This window comes from Hetaerina americana, unplaced genomic scaffold (genome assembly GCF_022747635.1).
Source record: "Hetaerina americana unplaced genomic scaffold, ioHetAmer1.1.p SCAF_4, whole genome shotgun sequence".
NCBI lineage: Eukaryota > Metazoa > Arthropoda > Insecta > Odonata > Calopterygidae > Hetaerina > Hetaerina americana.
This window is the reverse complement of record NW_027286985.1, coordinates 35,505,467-35,526,334: the sequence shown is the minus strand read 5'-3', so window position 1 is coordinate 35,526,334 and position 20,868 is coordinate 35,505,467. Positions and strand designations below refer to the sequence as shown.

General features: G+C 34.8%; 1 protein-coding gene across 1 annotated transcript in view; it reads right to left on the bottom strand.

Moving 5' to 3' along the window:
• Positions 1 to 5,283: 5,283 nt before the first annotated feature.
• Cht10 (Chitinase 10) overlaps positions 5,284 to 20,868 on the bottom strand; it is a 164,758-nt gene continuing 149,173 nt past the window's right edge. Inside the window, exons 30-44 of the mRNA XM_071590218.1 lie at positions 20,473 to 20,606; positions 19,242 to 19,453; positions 16,301 to 16,436; positions 15,852 to 15,994; positions 14,860 to 15,045; positions 13,921 to 14,224; positions 12,817 to 13,004; positions 12,073 to 12,302; positions 11,703 to 11,836; positions 10,555 to 10,766; positions 10,196 to 10,331; positions 9,895 to 10,037; positions 6,864 to 7,049; positions 6,310 to 6,435; positions 5,284 to 5,858 (exon numbers count right to left, since the gene is read on the bottom strand). Of these exons, the coding sequence (XP_071446319.1) occupies positions 5,691 to 5,858; positions 6,310 to 6,435; positions 6,864 to 7,049; positions 9,895 to 10,037; positions 10,196 to 10,331; positions 10,555 to 10,766; positions 11,703 to 11,836; positions 12,073 to 12,302; positions 12,817 to 13,004; positions 13,921 to 14,224; positions 14,860 to 15,045; positions 15,852 to 15,994; positions 16,301 to 16,436; positions 19,242 to 19,453; positions 20,473 to 20,606 (2,638 nt within the window). The 3' untranslated portion in view covers positions 5,284 to 5,690. The remainder of the gene's footprint in view (positions 5,859 to 6,309; positions 6,436 to 6,863; positions 7,050 to 9,894; positions 10,038 to 10,195; positions 10,332 to 10,554; positions 10,767 to 11,702; positions 11,837 to 12,072; positions 12,303 to 12,816; positions 13,005 to 13,920; positions 14,225 to 14,859; positions 15,046 to 15,851; positions 15,995 to 16,300; positions 16,437 to 19,241; positions 19,454 to 20,472; positions 20,607 to 20,868) is intronic.

The following is a 20,868-nucleotide window of genomic DNA, read 5'->3' as shown; positions in this document are numbered from 1 at the left end:
CAGGCGGGAATCGAACCCGCGACCCTTGGAATGGCAGACGAGGATGTTACCCCGCCACCACCGGGGTCGGCAAGGGTGAAATCGGTGCGTTGTACAGCAAAGTTAAATCTTTATCGGGAAGTAAGAAAGAGAGATCTATGCTAACAGTTAGAGATAAGGCGAGTAAGATTATAGTTGACACAGGAAAGATCCAAGGGAGATGGAAGGAATATATAGAAGAACTGTATAGTAAAGAGCTTAGACAAACAAAGTTAGACACAGAAAAGGAACGTAGAGGAAGATAGCTTAGGTCCAGGCATACTCGACGATGAGATAGAAAGGGCATTAAGGGAGATGAAACTAAATAAGGCCGTGTGGGTGGATAACATTCCCGCGGAACTTTTAAAATGCTTAGGAAAATGTGGTAGGAAGAGGCTATATGGGCTGATCCATAGTATTTATGAGGAAGGAATCTGACCGGAAGACTGTGAGATCAGTTTTAGTTCCTATTCCGAAAAAGGTAAAGGCTACATCATGTGAGGACTACAGGACAATTAGTTTGATATCCAACGCAGCTAAAGTTGTTCTCAGGATCATCAACAAAAGGATAGAGAGGCAAATGTTTACTTAGGGCATGATCAATTTGGGTTTAGGAAGGGGAGAGGTACTCGTGATGCCATTGCAGTATTGAGATTATTAATCGAGAGGAATATAGAATACAATCAGGAAGTATTTGCCGGTTTCATAGATTTCGAAAAAGCATTTAATAGAGTGAATTGGGGACAACTAATGAGTATATTGAATAAAATAGGAATAGATTGAAGGGACAGGAGGCCAATTGGCAACCTATACATGTCTCAGACTGCACAGGTGCGAGTGGGGAATGGGGAATCCAGTTGGGCAGTGTTAGGATGAGGTGTAAGGCAGGGTTGCCCATTATCACCGTTGTTGTTCAACATATATGTGGAGGAAATGATTAAAGAGACATGGGAAGAGCTGGAGGTAGGAATGAAAGTGGGCGGGAAATTCATAACATCAGTTAGGTTTGCTGATGACCGAGCTTTCGTTCGTCAATCAGCCAAGGGGTTGCAGGCATTGCTGAGTCAATTGGAAATCCAGTGCAACAGATATGGAATGAGAATCAATATTAATAAAACAAAGGTTATACGATTTTCAAGAAAGAAAAAGGCTAAGCTAAACATTAAAATAGGAGGGCAAAAACTAGAGCAGTTAGAACAGTTTACATATCTCAGAAGTGTTTTTGACCGACAAGGTCAAAGAAGTAGGGACAAAAGGAGAAGAATTGTGCTAGGCAAAGAGGCTTTTACAAGGAGGAGGGAGTTGATGACAACGACTTTGAGTAAGGATATTAAGAAAAGACTCGTAAAAACTTTGATATGGAGCATAGCTGTGGGTGTGTGTGTGTGTGTATATGTATATATATATATATATATATCTTTATATTTATTTATGTGTGAATACATATTGTGTATATATATATATATATATATATATATATATATATATATATATATCTTTATATTTATTTATGTGTGAATACATATTGTGTATATATATATATATATACATATCCCAAAAAATCACATAGCTTCGGCATATATATACACAATATGTATACACACATATAAATAAATATAAAGATATATCTTTATATTTATTTGTGTATACATATTGCGTGTATATATATATATATATATATATATATATATATATATATATATACACACACAATATGTATACACAAATAAATATAAAGATATATATATACGAGGGTCATCCGGAAAGTAGTACCCGTTCGTGCCGCATGAAGTGCTGACGACGCGAGTAGCCGCTGGACGAGGTCAGATAGCTTCAGTGGCTTGTCTGCCTTCTCTGAGCCAAGTTGCGTGACGCTAGCATTGCCTGTGTTGTTTCTGTGATTGTTTACAATGTTTAAAAAAATTGAGAACGCCGCCAGTTGTGAAGTGAGGGCAGTGATTAAATTCCTCAATGCAAGAAACGTTCGCCCATGTGATATTCATCGCCAATTAAAGGAGGTGTATGGAGACAATGTAATGGACGAGTCGTCTGTTCGGCGGTGGTGTCGCAACTTCAACATGGGGAGGGGGAACACACACGACGATGAGCGTTCGGGGAGACCGTCTGTCATTACAGACCAACTGGTGAGCTCAGTTGACGAATTCGTGAGGAACGATCGGCGCGTCACAATTGATGACATCTGTGAGCATTTCCCCAATGTTTCTCGAACAATTGTTCATGAAATTGTTAAACACCATCTGCATTATGCAAAAATTTGTGCAAGATGGGTCCCTCGCGTATCTCAATGAGCTGGCGGCGAAGGACTATGCAGCAGGAATACAGAAACTTGTCACACGTTATGACAAATGCCTTAATTTGCTTGGAGATTATGTTGAGAAGTAGTTTAAAGTATCCTCTTTCAAATAAAATTTTTTATGTTTGTTAATATTTACTTTTGTGTCTTTATTTCACGAACGGGTACTACTTTCCGGATGACCCTCGTATATATCTTTATATTTATTTATATGTGTGTATACATATTGTGTATATATATGCCGAAGCTATGTGATTTTTTGGGTATCAGATCTTTCTGGGAAACCATAACGGGCACAGGGAGAGGAACTGGCCCCCCTACCCTGATGTGTGAATTTCACACGCCGGTGGGCTTATACTGGGTGAACTCTACCGTCACTGACCTTTGGGTTGATTACCGTGTTTATGGTTTTTTAACCGACCTTTGGGTTGATTACTGTGTTTATGGTTTTTTTATAAAATATGGTATTTTCCCATCGATAACGGACACCCAGAATTTTGTAGTTATCATGAATCAATATAGATACCGCATGCTCAGACCTTCATAGTTATCTTGTAGGTGTATTGATGCCGTTCATCTGTATATACATGTGCATGTATATATATAAAATGGAATGCAATTAGAAAGGCTTGCTTCTAGACTAATTTATTTTTGCGAGACTCTTCTTTAAATTATTTTGTGCATAGGTATGTAAATGTTTGAATTTCTTCAATTTTCATTACATTATGTGTATCATCATTTTTTCCATCATCTGAACATTTTTGTTTACATAACATGCATGTTAACGATGAGAAAATATGGTATTTTTAGGTTAATTGGTGATTGTTTTCAAATACAGCAATTTTATTTGAATCATGGTTGGGGAATTTCTCCGCCCTGAGCTGAGGGAGAAAAAGGTCTTCAAAACAGGGCAGATGGTGAAGAAGCATATCACAAATGTTAACTCATATTCATCAAGGTTTTCAACATTTACCACTTCAGTGTTGTGACTACTTTCCTTATTTCTCCCTTATAGTCCATCTCTTTCTCTCTCCTAATCTGCCTTAAAGTACTTTGATTTTGCTGATTAGGATGGGCTGAAGTTACTCGTTTGATTCCAATGGAATGGTTCTGAATTAATAAGTACCTAGCTTTCTGGAAAAGTGTTTTCCAATTCTGGATCAGAGAAAATGACAAAAAGTCTCAGGTTGGCACATAATTAGATTTTGAACTCCTCTTAACCGACAAATAGACATTTATACTTTGTTCATATCTGTTTATCATTGTAATGAAGTGATTTTTGGATGGTAAGCTTGAAGAGTAATTTATCATTCATGTTGGTATTTGAATTCAGCACAATGAATAGGTAGATATCGACTACAACCAGCCTGCCACTAACCTAATTCCTTTAGATAGTTTGCCAGCAGTGCAGGAGTAAGGCAGTACCAGATCACTCTTAATTGATTGCGAGAAGTCAAGATAAGTTCATGTAATCATAAAAAGTTTTTAAGTATGCATTAAAATTATTTGACTCGCCACCTTTGCTATTATTGCATGCAATTATGTGCAAATATTTAATTTAAAATTCAAATAACCATTATGGATGGTCTAAGTGATCATCCAGAGGGAATTATCACAAATAAATATATTAATTGGTTCACTTTACAATGTGATTGGTTCTGCAAACAAGCTTAATATCATAACGTGAGGACCCACTCTATTTTTAATTATCTTAATATATACCAGGACTCTCCAGAAAGGATCCAGCCATGCAATATTTTGAGAAAAATAGTGTATCTAAAACAATGAGGCCTTAGTCCCCTTTGAAGTACTCCCCTTGGGGCTTCATGAACTTATCCCAGTGTCTCATTCACTTTTCAAAACAATCAGTAACTTCCAAAGGGGAGTACTTTGAAGGAGACTAAGGCCTCATTGTTCTAGGTAGACTTTTTTCCTCAAAATATCGCACGGCTGGATACTTTCTTGACAGGCCTTGTATGTATTCTTCCTACCACGTACAAATGTAACTATAATTATGCATAGCTAACCTTTAAAGATGTGGATGCAAATAGAAGTTCAGTTGTTTGGCCTAAATATGTACTTTCTTGTCAAATAAAATCCTGGAAATGATGGAAAAGGCAAATTGCTACAAGGAGTAATAATTTTTCTTTTTACAGATGAGGAATACAAGGTTTGTATAAAAAGTATCAGTAACAATTTTCCTGATGCGTGTGTGAAGTGCTGAATTCAGACCGTCGGTTAAGTGTGTGTATGATTGCAGATTTAATTGGCATTGATAAGATGACAGTGCACACTATTATCACTGAAAATTTTGCCAATGTGAAATATCTCGACTAAGCTCATCCAAAAGGTCTTGATGGACGACCAAGAGCAGAGTTGAGTGTCTGCTAGCGAAGACCTTCTGCAGTGCAACATGACGATTCCCCAACCACCTTAAAGTCTCAACTTGGCACCAGCAGACTATATCCTGTATCCAAAAGTAAAATCCTCCCTCGAAGGATACAACTATGGGACCTTGAGTGCCATCAAAGAAGCTTGCACATGTACCCTCAAGGACATTCCAGAATCCAGCTACTAGGGAGCCTTCGAGTCGTGGAAAAGCCCCAGGAAAAAAGTGTGTCTAAGCTCAAGGGATGTACTTTGAAGAATTTTGAGACATTTTAGCTGTCTTAAATAAATCTACTTTTCCAAAATTTTTCCCGATACTTTTTATTTAAGCCAAATATCTTTAGAAAAGAGCATAATGAGAATTTTTGAGGTAAAAATACTTACCCAGGGCAATATTATGAGAAAATAAAGAGCGGTATTCCATTTGAAAATATATTTGAAGAATTTAGATGAATCACACTAAAAGGGAGAGGCTTACCTTTCAGGCATAATCTCCATCTTAATAATTGTATCAGTGGTGAAAATGAGCGATAAGATTTTATTTTTCAACACTTTGACTTTCACCAATTTGGTATTTTCACAATTTCTTTCTCTCACTCTCAGAAGTATCACAAATAAGTATTTCCCTGCAAAATGACGACAGTGAGTAATGCAGGGAAGTGCACCAATTAAAGTGACTTTTGAGAAACTCCATGGCTCAAATATATTTACATTTGACAAACACTTGTCAGATGGCCAAATATCTCTTCTAACTCTTTCACCTCCATATTTAGGCAAGGATAATTGCTTTGCTTCTAATTTTTAGGTTATCCTCTGAGAATGTTTATCCTGTGACTGTTTTGATAACTTCATAGTCATTCTCACTTAAATCTTTTTGTCAAATGGTTTCACTGATTGCTGCCTAAACAACAGAAAGTTTCAATCATTGGAGGTAGAGGTCAATGGTTGCTACCCTGGCAGTTTATTTAATTCACTTTGTGCAGTCTCTGTTGGGTGCTGAGAAGGATCCACCTCTCAACTCCTGGTTCAAAGTCCTTAACAGAGGATGGACACCACAACCACATGTATTCTTGAAGTCATCCAAATCCAGAGCCCAGATCATGCCACCTCCAAGCCCCAAGGACTTAGCAAATTTAGCCTGAAAGAATTGATTGGCATTGCATTCAATTACTCTGGGGTTCAAATTAGTGGAAACACATATTTTACATAGTTTTCATTTACGTCATCGAAAACAGTTCAGGTGCTGAAAAATCATTTTGCCACCCAATTCTAAAAGAGATGACTACCACAAAATAGTAGCAAGCCATATTTTACATTTTAAAACTCCACATAATTTTTTAAGTTCTTAACTTTTGTGCAGTCTCAGGTTTTTTTTTACTTTGTGAATTTCATCAATTGCTTGCCTCACAACCTCATATAAAAATAACTTCATTAACCAATAAATAAAATGTATTTTTGCAGACAAAGTCACTACTCTTTAACATTCTTGTGGTCAAAATTCAAATGGTTTTCTATAGGTAATTGGTTGCAATTATGCCCGTAACAGAAAATGGCATACAGAAAATATACAAGAGGAAGAGCAAACTTACCTTTCTAGCGATATCTTGTACATCATCATAAGAAACCCATTGGGAGCCATGATAAGCATAGGGACCCATCCGTCCTTCTGGATCACGTACTGTTGTCCACCCTCCTTTGTTAACCTTGTCGCATATCTACAGAAAGCAAAATGGTAAATTAAAATAGGAGTTTTAAATTTGATCTTGAACTCATACTTCATCATAAATTTCTCCAAAACTCAGGAAATAAATCAATACAGTGCTCAAGGTTACTTAGCCTTGACATTTAATTATCTTGCTAACAAATAATTAGCAAAATTTGTTGAGGCCCTTTGCCTCTATTTCCTAGTAAATCATTGTCCTTTCCTTGCCAAAAAATCCTTCTTTTACCATCTATCATTATTATTTTATGATAATGACAATGATATAATTTTCAGATTTACTCACTAGTTATGCATTCCTCGTGTCAAAGCTTACATAGTAGGATCTGTCTTCAGATTGAAGAAACAATTAAAAATTCCCTTTGCTAATGAAATCAAATGAATACTTGAAGCATACCTTGCTATATGTAATTTCACACTCACCTCATAAAAGGATAAAAATCCACCAGCCCTAGTAAACTGCCCAGCTTCTCCTGGTCCATATGTCTTAGCATTTAGTCCATTTGCACTTGAGTCTGCCAAGCTGAATGATTGGCCATATAATGGCATTCCCATAACAATCTTCTTAGGATCAGCTCCCTTTTCAATCCAGTAATTGAGTGAAAAATTCTAATGATCGAAAGAAAATTACCAGAACATTAGAATACAGACTGAATTGCATAACTGCTCTAGAATGATTGAGTTTACTGAACTCATGTTCATGCTTATTTAGGCACAAAGGCAAACATCACAACAGTAAACTAAATTAATCTTCAAAAAATAAATTAATATTTGCACCATTGGTACTACATTAACCCCCTGACTCATGTACCAAAATTTATCTCAATCTCTTTATACGAAACTCCTTTCAATCACCATCTCAAGACTATTCCCAGCCTTAACTAAGATAAATTAATGACTTTTATTTCTTTAATAATATTTTGATGACTTTATATCTTTCACTTCCTACCTTAAGGTGTGTCAGAGTGATAATATAAACTGACATGCAAATGAAAAATATAGATAGCTTTGTCAGCAGCAGAGAGTGAGAGAGAAGAGGAACAGGCTTAGACACATATATACTATTGTGATGTGTAATGAAGTTCAAACTGCTGCACAGAAAGGAGAGCAAGCTGGTGCTCTTCCTCTGGTTAATGCCTTTCATCTGTTCTCCCTCCATTGGTTTCCCTTCCATATCAAAGCTTTTGGGCTTTCTCTTTACCACAGTGACATTTGCCAAGCATTTTTTGCGTTTGGCTTAAACTCATGAGTTCATTCCCTCTAGAAACCTGCTATGCAAGGTGCCATATGAGAAGTTTTCACTTCTAAAAGGTATGGAAACACCAATGAACGGGATGGATGTTGTGACTGATGACACAAATTCATTTCAAGGTATTCTATCTATCAAAGATAGTAGGCTGATCACTAAAAACTATTTACTACATAACACCAATAGAATTTGCATTTCTCAAATGATATAATTAGATTTATTATTCAGTCAATTTATATTAATATTTATCAAATGAGAAAATTATTGAATAGACATGTTTTATCAGACACAAATAATAGAAGATGGGAAAATTATTTCAAAACTGTCAGAAATAGACTGTGGTTTATTCTCATCCTGATTCATCAAATTTTTCCATCGCGTTGCATGTGAAGATCAACTATGTCAGCTATGAACACACGGCTCATCAAATTATTTGTACTTATTATCCATGACCTCAATTTTTCATCACAAGATGGGAACATATTTTGACTCTGTTTCTAGATCAGATTAATCAGCTGGTTGAGTAAATAGGGTGGCTAATGAACCCACCCGCTGACCCAAACACCATGCATTAAAATGTTTAAACAGATTTTCTTCAGCTCTAATTATTTATGAATTCCTCATAATTTCTACTGTCTTACATTTAATCTATTCTGATGTGCTCTTCCACTCATTTACAATAATTCTTGTTTCGGTAAATTTTCAAATTATGTTAACTCCACTCCTTATCCTCAGCTTTTCATAAGATATCTAATGACATTGTTTTTCAGACTGTATACTACCTTGATCAAAAAGTTCCCGGAATAACCACCGTGTGGCGCTCCCATCGTTCCGATTTGAGTTCTGTTTTTTTTGTTAAATTGGTACATCTGTTGTTGATATTCCCTTTAAATCTTAGTGTCATAACTTGACATTTGCAAAAGTTACGTAGCCAAGAGTACATCTATCTCTGTGTGTGTTGGCGATTTTTTACAATTGCAGAAATGGATTTAAATTTGCAACAACGAACTTGTATTAAATTTTGCGTAAAAAACGGATTTAGTGGCGCACGGACGTTGGAAATGTTGGAAAAGTGTTTCGGCAACGATTCTCTAAAAAAAACGGTCATTTACCAGTGGCACGAGCGGTTCAGAAGTGGTCGTGAGTCAATCGAAGATGATGAACGCAGTGGCAGACCATCGACATCGAAAGTCGGTGAAAAAATTGATAAAGTAAAAGAAATGTTGGTCAATAACCGCAAATTAACCATCAGAGAAATAGCGGAGGACTTGAACATTGCCTATGGATCCGCCCAAGACATTGTGGTTAATGATTTGGGTTTTCGTCGTGTAGCAGCAAAGTTGGTGCCAAAAGACCTCAATTTCATGCAAAAAAGAGACCGTGTTGACGTCGCAAAAGACATGATTTGCGAGGCTGAATCCGATCCCACATTCATCAAAAGGATCATTACTGGAGACGAGACGTGGGTTTATGAGTACGACACGCAATCCAGACATCAGTCAAGTGAATGGCGTTCACCAAATGAGCCGAGACCAAAAAAACCACGTCGTTTTCAGTCAAAAAAGAAGGCAATGCTGACGGTTTTCATGGATTACAACGGTGTAGTGCATCATGAATTTTTGCCAGAAGGCCAGACAGTAAACAAAGAGTATTATTTGGGCGTTATGAGACGTTTGCGTGAAGCAATTCGCCGAAAGAGACCAGAAATGTGGGCAGAAAACTCGTGGATTTTGCACCATGATAACGCACCGTCGCACAGTGCTATCATTATTCGTAATTTTTTGACGAAAAATGCAACAAATACCATCCAACAGCCACCGAATTCACCTGATTTGGCTCCCTGTGACTTCTTTCTGTTCAATCGAGTTAAAAAAACCATTACGGGGAACGCGTTTTAGCAGCCGAGAGGAAGTAATGGAAAAATCGCAGGAAGCACTGATGGACATACCGAAAACCGAATATAAAAAATGTTTCGAGGATTGGATCAAGCGCTGGCATAAGTGTGTTGCAGTCGATGGGGATTACTTTGAAGGGGACAATATAGATTTAGATGAATAAACTTGTATTTTTAATTTTCTGAATAAATTCCGGGAAATTTTTGATCAAGGTAGTACGTTACCTACTTACAAGAGAGAATTCTATAAAATACTGCAACATAATTCTTTTTATGAAATAAAATATATATATTTATCAAAAGAAACTCACAGCATTGAAGTAATCATAGGTATCACCCGGGAAGTAGTAAAGAGGAGCTACATGACCAGTCTTCTTATCCCAATGACCATGGAAGTCATAGGTCATCACAGCTATCCAATCCATATGTGCTGATAAAGTGGGTACATCATAGCCTGCAAAGTAAATCAATTACATAATATTTTAATTTCAAGTTGTATACTAAGAAGGTAGGTACGTACATAAATTTGTTATCAAATTCTATTTTACATATTCACTCAGGAAATCTTTTCCCAAAATGTAGCAAAATGAATAATTTTGTAAACATAATTACCTGAATCAATGACAACTTTGCTTGGTGAAACTGCTGCTGACAGCAATAGACCTTTAGGCTTGAATGCTGCACTGAGTTCTTTCACCAAATTAGCGAAGCCCTCTTTATCAGAATCAGGTCCTTGGTTACAGTTCACCTGATAATTTTTTTTATTAACAACAACATAAACAATATATAAATTCATAATATTTGTTTAAAAGACTTTGTTATAAATCCAATCAAAAGTTTCACTCAGAAACATTGAACTTACTTCAGTAATTTCCAATTATTCCTCCATGAATCAATAAACTAAATAATACTTGATATCAATATCAATCAAAATGAGTTTAATGAATGAGGGTAAAGTAATAAACACATACCTGCCAACATTTGGGATATTCCCAGTCAAGGTCAAGTCCATCAAAACCATATTTTTCAATGAAATCCACCACATGTTGGACAAATTTTGAGCGAGATCCTGGATTATTTACAAGCCTACTGTACTTATCGCCCAGTGAATCATTCCATCCACCAATAGCTATCACAACCTTAATTCCCTTTTCCTTCAGCCGTGCTACCTTTCCATAGAAGTCTGGAAAGAATTCAGAAGAAATTAATAAATTACAATAGAAAACTATAAGTTACAAAAAAATTACAGCACACCCTTCAGTAAAATGCTCTTGATCAGAAAAAGTGGTTCTGTCTGCTTCAGTGGAGGAAAAATTTTTATGATAATTTTGAATTTATCCTGCCAAGGATCACCATTTGGATGAATCTACAGATAAATCATTTGGCTCAAATCATGATACTTGTGCTACTCATTTACACTTTGGTGTGGTGGTTTTGATAGTTTTTCTGGGTTGTGAGTATTAAATGTTACATTCTGATTATATTATGCTCCAATGGGTGTATACAACTGGGCAAACATGTGAAAGGCCAAGCCTTGGTCAATGATGGCTTAACTATCAGATGTTTAGCAGAAATTATTGATGTCACTGCTGCTAAAAGATCAGTGTAAATCATCTTTGATTAAAAGGCCAACAGTTAATGAGTAAAAAAGGATATGACATTGTATGACAGCAAATATGCAGACTTTAATCGGTCCCTGTGCTTGCATAGAAAAGTCAAAGTATAGATATAAAGTGAAAACCATTAGATAAACTTATTATACTTTTAAAGGGAGAATAAATACTTGAATATAATAAATATAATAAAAGAACTCAATGAAGACATTACTTACAATTACCTATTAAACACAGTGTCATCCAACATATAAACCATTAATCACTGGAATATCTCCACACAGTAGGAAAGCTTGGTTAAAGTTAGGACCAAATGATTAATTCCCAAAACCACCAAGAAGGAAAGGAATAATTTTACACTAGTACTTGAGTTCCATATATTCTTTGAGTGACTCTTGCATCATAGCAGAAATGTGATGAATCTTTCATGAATTTCAAAGTAATAAAATAGTGATTAACATATGCGCATGTATATAAAGAGATATCAATTTTTATTACTAACTCACCATTGTCCAAGTCAGCCCATGAATCATGGGGTTTTATAGTTAGGGATGTTCCATCTAATACAGCAAATCCATACGCAATATGTGTGCAGAGTGATGCATCAATATCAGCTGGTGTATATTTTCCTATACCTTGCCTGAAAAGTGAGTAATAGTATTACTTAAAGAAGATTAGCAGATCTTAGAGTCTGATGGAGACTTAACATCAAATCAACCCTGCGATTAATAATGATGATGATTTCCCATATCTTGCCCAGCACTGTTGCCTCATAATTGTTCATTGTGGACAAAGAATCACTTTACCCATAATGAAATGATAATAGTGAACCCATCAAATTTAAATTTTATCTTAAAGTAAAAGAAAGATAGTTACCTATACCATGCCCAATTGGTGAAATAGCAAACAACTTTGTACTGAGAGTCTCCATGAATGGGTCTTGAAGTTGTGCTCATTGGAGGTTTCATTGATGGCTTCATGTCAACTGATGGAGGTGGTTTAGGAGTTGAAGCAGGCTCTTCTGGCATTTTTTCTGTAGTTGTGACCGGCTTGGCTGGCATACTAGTCATTTTACAATCACCATTTTCTGGCCAATCACATCGATCCTGAAAAATATGGTTGACCATTATTTAAATCGTAAGCGACAGTATCATTAAACATATATTATTACTTACTGGGATTATTACTAACTGTAAGGACCATTGATGATGCTTCAGTTGACTAATAATGGAAATATTTTTTGACATGCCTCACTAAACTAAATTTCAATTATATTAATGAAAAAATATTTCTTAATTAAAATTTAAAAAATGTAACACTGACAGGTAATGGCTTTGATATTACTAAAGGAAGAGGAAGACATGATAAACTGTTTGAATATGAATGAAATTATTTAAAAGTCTTGATAAATTAATGACATATGGAAGCAGATGAAAGCTAAGAGCCTGACATTCATTCTCAAATCTCTATAACTTTTAAAAATAACTATTCTGAAAAACTTGCCCTCTGCATTTCTGCTATGTAATGAATGAGCTATTGAAAGCCAAATCAGAACTTTATCATGAACTTTATATTCTTATTATACCGTAAGAATATGTAAAAGTCAAATAAAATCATTACCTTATTCCAGTGAAGAGACCCAGGACAAGCCATCTCCATTAATTCACCAAAGACACAGAGATAGTACTTTCTACAATCTGATTCATGGGCCATGTATGTATTACCAGCACAAGACATTTGACTGGGTTTCATGGTTGTCGTTCCTTCCTCAGTCTTTCCAGAGTCAGTGCCTCCAGGACGCTCATGTTCTGAAGCAAAAATTATTCATTGTAAGTGAGCTACCCTTGAAATTAAATATGACAAATCAGTAAAAGAATGAGCATTTGTTATTAACAATAGTAATCATTGTTCATTCCTGAATCAATGAGATATAAAGGACACTAAAATTGCCAAAGTACATTAAGAAAGCACAACTACATACTTGACTAAGGATTAAGGAATGCAGTTTTCTGAGGGACCTACATTTTTATAATTTGCATGGAATTTGACCTTAATGTGGGAACTGTTGGAAATCAGATAAAATTTGTTGATTATACGTCCTACTTTTCCCAGCTAACATATTCATTTCAATCAACACAAAATTTCTATTGAATACTCAATTTGTAGAGGTAGTGCTATTTATCACAAGATAGTTATCTCAAATAAATAGCTAAACTGTATAAGCAGTAATTACAAGCAATGGCTGCCCAATAATTAGGTGTGTATCACTTCAAGAAAAATCTTGAGGTTGGGTTTATTAAATGAAAAAGTCAATGAAACAATTTCAGCATATATATTGCAAAAATATGATGTCAGATAATTTAATTATATGATAATGAAAAGTATATTAATCGAATAAAAACATCTGATGCAAGAAAGTAAATATCAGTGAGAATTATAGATGACCTGTTATGATCCTTGGCATTGCCACCGTAGAGACAACTGAACAATCAAGTACCAGAAATCAAATCAATATTTGTAAAATTCTGATTTTTCGTTTGCATCCAGTGCAAAAGCAAAACCTGTATTTGTAGAATATTTTAATAATTGAAGAATATACCACAGAGTGCTATTTTGAGTGCTCCACTTGAAAAGAAAAAAATTCTCCACGTTTCTGGGGTTTGATGTAATTTACTCTATTGCATATAAAAAATATAAGCATAAAGATATTTTAAATCCACCAACTTTTTCCAGAGTTGTCCATGTCATTGCATTGTGGATCAGCAATATGATAATTCCTCAGCTCCCTGTTGATAGTACGAAGTAGAGGATATGGTTCACATGAACAAGATGCACTGAAGTCATCTAAGTCAAGAGCCCAAATCATAGCTCCGGCCAGTCCCAAGTCCTTTACCATCTGAGATTTTCTTTTTATTGTGCTCACTTCATCAAATGACACCCATTGGTCTCTTAGATAAGCATAAGGTCCCATACTTTCTTCAGGATCACGGACAACCTTCCATCCTTTGCCTCTGACACGTTCACAAATCTACAGTAAAGAACATATAAAGTATATAAATTTAAAATTTAAAGTTTATATACTAAAGTATATAAATTTTATCAAAAATAGCCTATCATGTCAATAATTGGAATTCATGAATTGGCATCATTTCATGTGGTGGCAGAAATGAATTCTTGATAGGAGAGGCATATTAAAGCTAAACAGTAATTTCATGGTGTGTTTTCCATAAGTGCAAGTCCAAAATTCTAATTTCATATGTGTATGTAGTTTAAATCTAGGTGATTTTGGAAAAGACGTACGTACATAATATATTCTGATTCATAAATCTATGAGGAATCTTTACTATAAAAGTAAAGGCACTGTTTGGTTGAAAGGACAAATCAATGACCTTGGGTTGCTTAGCTCAAAAGATATAACTGTACAGATAAAGTGATTTCTATTATAATTAATTTAAAGCCACCAAATGAATTAAACTAATTGAATTGAATCTTGCCTCAATTCAACTTGAACTAGCCAGAGAACATCTGACTATGTGAAAATAGATTTTTGCCAAATTTTTGGAGCATACAGCAGCATTATCTTTTGATGAAAGGCATCAAATTACCATTCACTTCCCGCTCAACTGGTCCCAGGTTATGACATTGCATGTATGTACCCATTACCTCGTAGTATGATAGGAATCCACGTGCTCTCGTCGAATCTCCTGCTTCTCCTCCTCCATAGGTCGGGGAATTGAGTCCATTGGCACTATTGTCAGCCAAGCTAAAGGACTGCCCATACATGGGCATTCCCATCACAATTTTCTTAGGATCTGCGCCCTTTTTAATCCAGTAGCCAAGTGAGAAGTTCTGGTTGGATGATCAGTCATTGCACATAAAAAGCAAGGATATCAAATGATTATGGTTGCATGTAATGTGGATATAGATTTTATTTCCAGGCTTAGATGGTAGTTTCTAACTCCCTTCATTGACAATTAAAGAAGATGGATAGTAATGCATCTGAAATACAGATATTTGAAAATTTCCTATAGTTACTTCTGGATTAAGCTTTTCCATGATTAATGATAGTGATGTTAATCAGTTCCTAAAAGGCATGTCTGAGACATGTATGGAACACATCACATTGCTTGCAAATATTTCAGACAAGCACAATACAATTACAATTGGAGTTTGAATTAAAATGATAGTCACAAATAAAAAAAAACAGTAAACAGGAGAAGTAACAGTGTACATAAGAATAGAATTATTTATCGACAGAGAGAGAGAGAGAGAAATGAACTCATCCATGGTATAGAATTGACATTCTTACAGGAACTGATACATTTTAGACATTAATGACAAAAATTTTAATTCCCTTAGTTTTCCAGGTAATGAGTTCAGGAATTTCACATCAGTATAAAAAGGGTTCTTAGCAAACATAGCTGAGTTACGGGCAGTTATCTTCAAGTCATTACAACCTCTTATGTATATCAGCGTTGGTTATCAAAGTGAACATGGCTTTGTTTTGCTGCACAATAATAATGGCATGGAAAATGTACATAAAGGGAATAATTAAAATTTTAAAATTTTTCGTTCACTTATATGCAATTATTTGATGATGAATTCATTTCCAGAGAAAAATATTGCTGTCAAAGTGGTATCCAAATGTAACTTACAGCATTAAAGGTAGCATCAATGTCTTCTGAGTGGTCAAACATAGGAGCCACGTGACCAGTTCTTTTGTCCCATTGTCCATGATAATCATAAGTCATCACTGCAATCCAGTCCAAGTTCTGAGACAGAACTGGGACATCATATCCTGAAAACAGAAAGAACAGAAATGAAAAACCATTATATGTGTTCTGATGAAATTGAAATGTGCCATTTGCATATCAAATCTATTTTAAATAAAATAAAATTAAGTAAAAAATATATGCATGGTGACATGGTGCAGTAGAACATAGACATTGAGAACAGAGAAGCCTATCTTCAAAGCTATCTGGGGAGAGGCAGTGTTTAGCTGAGGGTATAGATGCATGAATTCCAGGATTGGTGGATGGGAGGGAGGGTTGGTGGACATGATCCATGAGACAGAATTAAAATTCTAGAGGAAGAGTTAGCTCACCTGCATCTATGACAACTTTACTTGGAGATACTGCTGCAGACAGCAGTAATCCTTTTGGCCTAAAAGCAGCTCTCAACTCTGTTACAAACTTGGAGAAGGCCTCCTTGTCAGAGTCTGGACCACGTTTGCAATCGACCTTAAAAAATAAGCATTTATGTTTTTGCTGGCATACAAGGATTTACTTGTTTTTAAATACTAAGAGAAATTAAAAACCATATACATATGAACTGCTAATGAACTACCCCTGAGAGTTCATCATGCATATTTCCACAATACCTGGGTATTGTCAAAATGACTCTAATGTGTGCAGTTAGTTCCTGATTCATTCATTCTACATGAATGTGCAGCTATATATATTCACATTCACATGGCATTAATACACTACATTATAGTTTGACATTCTCATGTATTATCCAAAATATTAAATAGAAGGTGCCACTTGTCCATTACAGATTATGGCAGACAGATATACTGAGTAATAAATATTTAGTATTCTAAATATTTGGTCCATTCTATCAAATTTTTTATTCCAAGCGGCTCTTTTTTACTTTAATTGCGACTATTGAGCTATTTCTCTCATAAGGACAATTAAAACTACATTCTGCAAAGTTAATATCTGTCACTTTAGGATTGTGGCCCTGTTGCATTGAAACTTATACTCATTAGGCTCAGGCATGCCAGAGGACCTAATTACTTGTGTTACTCTATTATCATTTAAATTGACTGAGATTTTCAGGATTTGAAAAGAAATATGTAATTGATGAACTTGCAGAAAAATGGCAGGGCATGAAGCCAAAGCCATTGATTTTTTAAAATTATTTCAATTTGATGTAAAGGAATTGATAATCAAAGACTTGGTGGAAGGACAAAGGTGAAATTTCAGAAACAGGAAGCTCTGTGAATTAAAAAAAATTGTAGCCTAAAAATGGTCAAATGCCCTAACATCAAGAGGGTTTAAACACTAAGTTTGGAGGCATGGAACAAACCCTGAACTTCAAAGGAAGATGCTCAGTGCAGCCAATTGTGCTGTTTAATGCTGTTAAATGATTTACATTATGAAAAAATAATTATATAGTGAGTGCATAACACTGGGAAAAGTCATATGCAAAACAGAAACCAATGATGCTCCATAATCTCTGCTGTATCTGCATAAATATGTCTGCATGTGCTTTGTAGGCACTTATCATTTACCTCACTAGTTGTTTGTGCATGATCTACATATATAGCATAAGTAAGATGTCTGTAATAACTAAATTGTATTTTCTTCACATTTATTGTCTGAATTCTAAATTTGGAAGCTCAAACCAAAAATGAGGATTAAGGCTGAAAAACCATTGTATGTACACAGATTATTTCAACGGCTGAACAGAATATGGCATTTTCTGTCAATTCTGTAAAAGTTCTCTTTACATTACCAATAGTAAAAACTATAAAAATAGCACACCAGACCACATTGGTTCAAAAGTTTCAATTATCTGCTGTTGTAAACTGGTTTTAAGTGGCATAATTATCAACTTCCATGGAATTTTTTGGGATAAATCAATTTCTGATTCATAAAATCTTAAATAGTTAGTCAACTTACTGAATAAGATCATAGTATGAAGAACACAATGTATTTTTCCACTGTTCTTTATTTTGGTACCACTAGTTTTAACGCTTAGGCATCGTCATCAGGTAGCTTTGAAACTAGTAGTACCAAAATAAAGAACAGCAGAAAAATATATTGTGTTCTTCATACCATGAACATGAACCTCCACAAAGTTGAGCCAGATACCATCGAATACTGTATAAGATGTTCGTACAACCAAATTAGGCTCATATCTGCATTAACTGTGTAGTATTATGCTTTTTTATACAATTCTCGCTGTTGTACAGTTCAAATTTTAGTTGTATAGTTCAGTTTAAAATTTGAATAGTGCAAATTTATTTTCTTTAATCATTGTAATTGCTTCTGTTCACTCAGTTCTCATATATTTGATACAGCTAATGCCTTGAATTCTTCATTCCTTTCATTCACTCATCAGGGTCTCACGTGTTTATTTAGTTCAACATCTTCATCTTTATCTTCCATTTTTATGCCCTCTTGTCCCATGTCCTTTATTTCTTTATTTATTTATTTATATATACCCTGCAAGCCACCACTAGGGTGGGTCCTTAATAATTCAGTGAAGATGATCTTCCCCCTTCCACTTCTAAAGATTTTTCACAATCGGCAGTTCAGGATAAATCAGCAGATTCTATGAATAAATTATTATTCATGTACTCACAGCCACTACATACCACATTTCTACCTTGTGGTATAATTTAGCAAGCTGAAGGACCAATTTTCATGTAATCATAAAATTTGGTCCAACTTATATGTATGAAGATGTATACCCTTTTCTTGTTTTCCTACCCACCAAATTCCTGAATAGGCAAGAAAATAAAAAAATAAACAGCCCTCAGGTATTTTCATCTCAAATCACCCTGATGTGCTCCTATGCTATGATTTCCTCAGCCCTCCTTCCATTCCTTAATAATTACACAATGACTGCCTTTACCAAGACAAGGTAATTTTAAATTTGAATGTGGGCAGTATGTATGACCTAGGTACTGTTACAAAGTTAGCCACATTTCATCTATTGAGGATGATTAACATGTTGCCTATATTCAAAAGTCACCATTTTAGAAATTCTTCAATTTATCTTTGCTTAATTACCATTAAAATTCTATTTTATTATAAGAATATTTTGGTAGACATTCTCCTTACTATACAAATAATTGACTTTGCCAACGCATATAGTAGTAACACATTTACCGAAGAAATTAAAGGATAAATATAGTTGCTAGACATTCTCAAAATAGTGGTATGGCCATTTATGATGGATGCCTTCACCCCTTGTCAATGGTAATAGTGAGTAGGTAGGTAGTAAAATTCCATTTAAATCTAAGCAAAACTTACTTGCCAGCACTTAGGATACTCCCAGTCAAGATCAAGACCGTCAAAATTGTTCTTGGTTATGAATTCTACAACATGTATAATAAACCTTCTTCTAGCTTCTGGGTTATTTACAAGCCTGCTGTATTTATCTCCAGCTGAATCATTCCAGCCACCAATGGCAACAAGTACTTTTAGTCCTTTGGCTTTAAAGGCTGTTACTTTCTCATAGAACTCTGCAAGTAAGAGCAAAAATAATAAAAATGCAATATTTTCTAATAAGTTAGGGTTAAACTTGGATACATTCACTGATTTGTATTTATAAATCTTCTTCATAGAAAACATACTTTCAGTAAACAAATAAATTGCCAATGATAACCTATTCAAGCAAAATTAGAAATGAAAATTGATTTTATCACAGAAATACTATTTAGTTGTATCATACAATAATAATGTATTTTCTTTGCCTAGACATCAGAAAATACAGATAAAAGTCACATCAAGGATTGATGCAAAATTCCTTTAGCAAAATGGGCATCAAATAGACGGATACATAATCTTGAATTGAGTAAAAATACTCTTATTCTAAAAAGGTTTTAACCTTCAATTTAAACAAGGAGGTGTTCATAAAGGCCAAAAGCTACTTGGTAGATTATAATTTAACTGGAGAGCAATATGTTTTTGGGCAAAAGCAGTTTTACTGATTTAAATAAAACACACATGAAGGCCTGGACACCTTGTTGCCTAGTGCATATCTACTCACTTGAGTGCAGTACAAATTCTTGAAGATTAGATTTAACATAATGCAAACAAGTAAATATGTATCCACAAGGAACAGTTAGTATACTAAGATTTATGAACATTGGTCAACACAGGGTCCAATAATTAATATTCAATGTTAATCTAATGGCTCAGTTTTGAATTTAAAAATATTCAAGGCCTGGGATGAAGATTCCCACAGTAGAATGCTATACTGGACATGAAATTAAACATTGTACAAGTGTAGTAGAGCTTCTAGTAAAACATATATTTCATAAAAAAATACCATACTTGACTGAATCATTGGTGATGATGTATTGTAGTTATTATTGTTGCCACAAGAATCATGTTATTATGAAAATTCATGAGAATATGAAATAGATCATTAAATTATAATACAATATTTGCCAAAAATACTAAGTGCATTTTATGGAAACTTAAATCAAAATATATGGTAATAATTAGAGCTAGAATTAAGGTTGGTTTGAATACATACTGTTATCTATATCAGCCCAGCTGTCATGTGGTGTTATGGTAAGTTGGTTTCCATTCAAGACAGCAAAACCATATACAATATGGGTACAAAGTTCTGCATCAATGTCACTTGGTAAGTACTTCCCAATGCCTTGTCTGTAAGAAAATATTTCCTTGTGATGTATCATTTTAATATCATGGTTTTTCAATACATGGATTGGCTATAAAATTGAACAATATTATAATTTATGGCCTGAGTATACTAATTTCTGTTTGATTAACTCTTGCCTTAGCAACCAATGTGTTAGCAAAATCTGTGCAAAGGTCAATTTGGAAAAAATGACATTTTAGTACCATGCTATGTAAAATCAAAGTTTATATATTGGCTTGGTTATACGAATCATTTGAAATTAAAGTC